The sequence below is a fragment of the Chenopodium album genome, chromosome 11 (assembly GCF_948465745.1).
Source record: "Chenopodium album chromosome 11, dcCheAlbu1.1, whole genome shotgun sequence".
NCBI lineage: Eukaryota > Viridiplantae > Streptophyta > Magnoliopsida > Caryophyllales > Amaranthaceae > Chenopodium > Chenopodium album.
In genome coordinates, this window is record NC_137844.1 from 4,600,941 (window position 1) to 4,607,302 (window position 6,362).

Consider the following 6,362-nt stretch of genomic DNA (forward strand, 5'->3'; position numbering starts at 1 on the left):
TAATCCTCCTACTCCCAAGCATTTTGTACTTGGTTAAACTCGAAGTTATAACCTCAAATTCACAAGATAAGTTCCCCACCAAGCTTTGCCTTTTGGATCCTCTCTTAACCTAAAATCAAATTCCGTCTATCTATACAACAATTTCCCTCGTGGGCTTTGGTATAAAATAGTGTAGCGCACACCCAAAATATTTCGTATACAACTTTGATGGTGAAACCAGAAGACGAAAATGGCTGACAATGGTTCCGCCCTAACCACCAACGGAGCAATGATAAACAATGTTTACTGGGAAATTCAATACGCTAGATTCTTCAACTTCCCAATTACGACTTCCTCAACTCCCACTTCCTCTTTTCTCCGACCAATTTACGCTGGCAGGAAGGATCGTTTGAAGGGCACTTGGGTTCCTTCTTCTTCTTCCAATGTCTCTCTTCATATTCTTCTCTTTGATCCCTCTTTTTCTGAACCTACTCTCGTTGTCTCCCTTGGTGAAAGTATTTATGTGAGTTCCCTTCTGGGTTGCCCATCAACTGTTTGATTATATGTCTCAATCACTATTTTAAAATTTTCCATGAATCATCGAACTGTTTACATTGATATACTTGTGTGTATATTGTTAGGGGATGTTCTGGGTCGGATCCGGATAAATTGAAGTCTAGTAGGGTTTGGATTATCGAATAATTGTGGGTTTATGGGTATTTGTTCATTCGAGGAATTATGGACTGTGTTTTAAAGATTTTTGGATATATTTAAGATGAACTGGGTTGTGTGTTTGATGTATGAGTATGGACTTAAACAACCTGTATTTTGGATTCCCTGAGTTAATTTCTGATGTGGGTTGTTGTTAACTTATGAATTGAATGCGGCTGGAAGTTAATGTTTCCTAAGGTTAGAGTAAGATGAGATGGGTGGTTTGTTATTTGATTGATTATGGATCTGAAATGTCCTAATTTTGTTGGGCTTTTAAGGGTGATCTTATTAGTGGGTACTTAATATGAGAGGGTGTTCCTAATACAAGATTATATGGGGTGGAGAGAGATTACTGTTGCAAGAATTACGGTGGGTTAAGTGAAAATTGTAACCCCAGGTATAATTGATTTTTACTCCATAATAAATTGTAATATACAAGCAAAAGATAACCTTTGATGGGTTCGAAGGTTAAATGTATGGGTTTGGTGTCATTGATTAGTATGATAACTTATTTTGTAGATAATTTATTGAGGTTTCAAGTGTTGTGAATGATTGTGAAATTTTCTGAAAGAGTATCTATGTATATGTTATAGATAATTAACTAAGGAAGAAAATATCGGGGTATGAAATCCTTGCTGCTTTTTATCTTAGTTCAAGTAAATATCAAATTATGGTGTTCAAGGCGCACCGTATGGTGCTTTGCCATAGACTTTCCTCAATAATGAAATGTGCAACTGTATAGATACGATAATGTTGTCTATATTCAGTGTTCTAATCTTTCTCTTCTTATGTTCGTGAATTGATTAGGTATAAGTGGCACTGTGGCAGTGAGTGGTTATGAAGTGCCTATATGATCATTTTTATGTGAATCCTTCTGATTTTATCATAAAATTCAGGAGAAATGCTTACATACTATCACTAATCAATATGCACTGGCTATATCTTACATTTTGCCAGAATGTACACATTAAAAAAGTTAAGGTTGGAGTCCAATTATGTAGTTACTTAGTGCAATTTTAGGAATTATGATTTCTGCTGTGGTACTCTTTTTGGTTGATTTACAACACTCAAAATACAATGTTTGGAAACTTTATTTCGGATTGTGCCCCCTGAGCTGTGTGGATGGGTTAAATTTATACAAATCCATTGAATAACTTTGAAGCATGGACAAATTAACCTTTGACCTTGATATTGCCTCAGATTGATGTTTTGTACCTAATGAAATTTATAATGATTTTTATGCATGTTGTGTATGGTTGTTTTGAGAGCCTCGATTGATCATTAGTACTCCATACAAGAAAGGGCTATTGACAAAAATCTATCATTGTTATCGTTCTTTGATTTCTGCAATGTACTGGCTCATTTATGTAGTCGTTAGACAACTTGAGAAGGTTTTCAGTTTTTCATATAGATTAGTCAATTATGCAGTTTTGTAGTTCTCTTCTTTCTCTATGCAAAAGCCATCCTGGTGTTGTAGCTTCCCTCTTTTTTTTCTTGCCTGGGAACTGAATCTATTTATACAAGATGTTACTGGTTTTTTAGCATCTTACTGTTGGTGAAACAAACCAGCAGAAGCATTAACATTTGTTTGTAATTTTTATTCTGGGTGATTGTTTGTGCAGGAAGAACACTACAATTCAAAGCTGAATTTTACGTGGCCACAGGGATCCGATGATTCAGGATGTGCTCTCAGAGGAAGCAGGGTAATATTTGCCAGTTACAGAGATGGCATGGGCCAGGCAAGCTTCTAGACTGGGATTTCCATTGATTGCCTTCTTTGAGTTCTTTCATGCATGGCTAACACACTTCTTGCTGACTTGCTGTTTAACATTTTAAGGTTCTGCTCTAGACAACTTTTTGCAATCAGTTTAGCAAAGAATCTATATAGTCCAGAATCTTAAGATGATTACTTGATGTATGTGGCTCTGAAGATGACTAATTGTAAACTATTTTCCCATGATTATCCATTTATCCAAATGAGCTCCTGACATACATGAGCTCCTGATGTTGTCTCTCAGCATCTCTGTGATCTTCTTAGACAGATTTTTATCTGAAAGACTAGGAAAATTCTCGTTTTCTGAAACAATTTACTTTTGGAAAGAAATTGTGCAGTGCTCAATGTTAATTCTTGCTGATAGGCCATCAGTGTCTTTGCTGTTGTGGTATTTGGGAAGCGATGCTCATTTTCCTCGAGTGTCAACTGCTGTTTACAGGAGGATCCAAAGCCAAAGCCTTGTTCAAAATAAAAAATGCACTCTCTGGCAGTGCTAACATGATACATCTTCATACGCAGCTCCTTTGTTTCCAACTTTTGAAAAACTTGTTTTAAAATAAATCATGCTTATGATAATGTCTTGGTGCTTTCTAATCTTGAGCCTGACGTTTTTTTTGTGACCTATGTGATGTTTCAGATTCAAAAGTTTGCGCTTCGTTTCTCCTCTTCTAAAGAGTCACAGGAATTCATGGAGTCATTAAAGGTGAATCAGCATTGTGAATTTGTCAATGTTACTGCAATCATAGTGACATACATCTTCAACCAGGGTAGACACTATGGCTGAAATTTAATATCATACTTTTTATAACAGAGTGTGAAGGAAGGAAGAAATTGTTCAAGTTTATCACTCAGTGTGCTCAATGAGGGGTATGAAACCATCTCTTCTGAAGAAATTGTACATAAGAAGCAACCACTTGAGGCTAAAAAAGAAAATTGATGATTGATCTTATTGTTTAAGGGTCAATGAAGAGCATACGCCACTGCGTCTACCTTCAATCAACCAGGAACATGATCCTTACTCATGCTCTGAGGGGTATGAAACCATCTCTTTCTTGAAGAAATCTTCCACCTTGTTGTAATTTAGCACAACTAAGCAACAACCATGTAAGGCTAAAATAGAGAATTGATGATTGATCTTCTTGTTTAAGGGTTGACGAAGAGCATAGGCCACTGCTGCTACCTTCAATTATCCAGGAACATGATCCTTACTCATGTTCTGAGGAAGCAGCTCAGGATTTTGCTGTTGGGAACACTGATGTTGCATTGCCTCAGAGCTTTTCTGCACTTCTCGCTGATTGTTGCACTGAGACTAATCTAGGTACAGAGCAAAATTATAAGCTATTTTGCACGTAGTTAGCTTTTATTTACTTTCATCGACTAACTATGTATTCTATAGGAATACCTCAAGTACCGGCAGAAGATCTGAACCGCTTCTTTAAAGAGGTATCTTTCAGATCTTTGACCATGTCTATTATCCAGCTGCTAGATGCTTCACCATCTTGCACCTTACAGGTAAAAGTATTGGAACTTCTAAGAGGATTTCTCATGTGTGAGTTTAGGTTCTAATTGAGACGTGCAAGATACGTTTTTATTTACGTATGAAAGTTGTCCATTAATACTTGATGATAGAAATGATATAGTGGTCTATTACTAGCTTGGCGGCCTGTAAGGCTGTAACAATATATTTCTTGCTGGTTCTGCAACAAAGCCGACTGTTTACTTTGTGGAACAACAAAAAAATCTTGTTTCATGTACCACGTATTTCTTTAGGTTTCCAATTTGTTTTTGCTACTTGAATATTCATGTTGCTGATGTCTTTTTTCTTCTCTGTATATTAACTTTATGCTTATTGTTTTCCAGAAAAGGGGAGCAGACAAAATCTTAGGTTAGTATGCTTTTGGTTATAATTCGTAAATATGGACAGGAAGGCTACTTTCTATATCTTAATTTTCTGTTATAAAAGTGGACTTTGATCAACATGATCACAAGTGCTTGAGGACATGCAATCATTCTCAATTCTTTCTAATACTGTGATAGAAGATTAATACTTCCGTCATACATGATAAATCACCTGAGAGTGGCCTCCATATACAATACAATATCACATTCTCGCACATTACTTAAATTGAAATTCAAATCATGAAACACCTTGTTCAAATAAAGATTGACCTGTTTTATAATTATATTTCTTGAATCTAAGAGTATACATGAATGATGAATGGTCTAATACTTCAGGAATATTGTGATGCTTATTTTATATAACAGGATATGCTGTTCTGCTAATTTACTCAGCTTCAATTTTCTGAAATTTTTTGTTCTTTTGTTATTACAGACATGTTAGACATGATGGATAGTGTCATCATTGAACTGGGAGGAAACTTGGCAATTTGAGGACCACATAGATACTGTTCTAATTGGACTTGAAGGAGACTTGGCAAATTAAGGACCAGTTTTATGTCTCAACCTTCTGTAAGTAGCGAAATTATCGGCAAACTCAGGTTTCAACCATTATCTCATATACTAGCTCCCAATTTTGAATGTACAGCAATCTGAATCATTAAATTCCACTATGTGCTTTAACTTTTGCTAATATACAAGTATGGTTACAATTCTAAATTTGACAATAGTACTTGTATTAGTTGTATATGTATATACAGTCATTTGATGTTTGCTGTCTCCTTTTAAAATTGATTCTACTTGGTTTATTACTATTATTACAAACTTTCCTGGCCATATTGAAGTCAAGGGCCGTGGAAAATTAAGGAACTCTTAGTTGATCACTATTCACTAAGATCAGAATAATAAGTCTGATCTATGGTTTTTTTTTACTCTGCATCATAGAATCTCCTTCTATTTAGTTCAGAAATTCTCAACCTATTCCCTGACTTTACCAGAACGGCTGATCCCAAGAGTACTTTGGAAAGTTAAAAACAGTGTTACTTAATACTCCACTGCTCCCTCCTCCCTCCCCATTGGGTACACGCATATTGGAGGGCGAATACAGGTAGGTATGATGACACTTTTAGGCTATTTTAACATAATTAGGCAGCATATTGGGATCTCATACTACATATTAGGTAACTCGGGTTTAGAAGGAAAATGATTTAGGCACATCAAAATTGATTTTGATACACCTCTATGTGAGAAGAGCATTAAAACTATGCTCTCACAAGTCATAATGGGTGTGCGAAAATCAGTTTACAATTTAGAACTATTCATATGTTGATTTGTCCAAGTGCCATGTGCTGGGTTTGCCTTAAGAATAATGCCAATATAAGGGTTTGAAAATAAAAAGGTCCTTTAAGATCACATGGCCCAGCCATATGTTCACCTGTTTGAAGAGTTCAGGCCGGAGACCTATGGCCCAATCCTTATTACACGGCAAGCTAACTTTACAAGCTTCCATAATTTCAGTGTCTACTTTTTTAAAAAGCTTCATTATTTTACTACGTAGTAGGATTCAGAAATCAGAACTAAGAATATTATTGAAAGGGTATGTATTTAGGGAATAATGTATACAAATAAGGAAGAAGTTAGGAAACCAAATTTATTTGGTAATATAGAATAATACTTAAATAAATTTGGGTGTATTATATGAAGGTACATTGTATCGTCTCATTTTGTTGATTATATTTGGGCATATTATATGATTAAAGGCAAAATTGGGAATTTGAGAGGCAAAGGACCACCATTAGGTATATAATTCACAAGTCAAACAAAGATCTACAAAGAATCCATTTTATGGATTTTCTCCATGTCAACTCAAGATTGTGATCATTTTGAATATGGTGCATGCATGATACATATACTATGTTAACTTTGTATTATCTTTGATTTTCATGTTTATGATTGGATAGATGACCAAATAAAATGAAGGGAGGGAGTCCAATGTTTATTG

General features: G+C 35.4%; 1 protein-coding gene across 1 annotated transcript; it reads left to right on the top strand.

Moving 5' to 3' along the window:
* Positions 1–229: 229 nt before the first annotated feature.
* LOC145566103 (uncharacterized) lies at positions 230–5,024 on the top strand. The gene is made up of 9 exons (XM_081625641.1): positions 230–502; positions 2,313–2,429; positions 3,102–3,167; positions 3,276–3,331; positions 3,423–3,497; positions 3,613–3,782; positions 3,861–3,976; positions 4,325–4,349; positions 4,797–5,024. The coding sequence occupies exons 1-9, from the start codon at positions 230–232 to the stop codon at positions 4,853–4,855; spliced, it is 957 nt and encodes a 318-aa protein (XP_081481767.1). The 3' UTR covers positions 4,856–5,024.
* Positions 5,025–6,362: the final 1,338 nt, after the last annotated feature.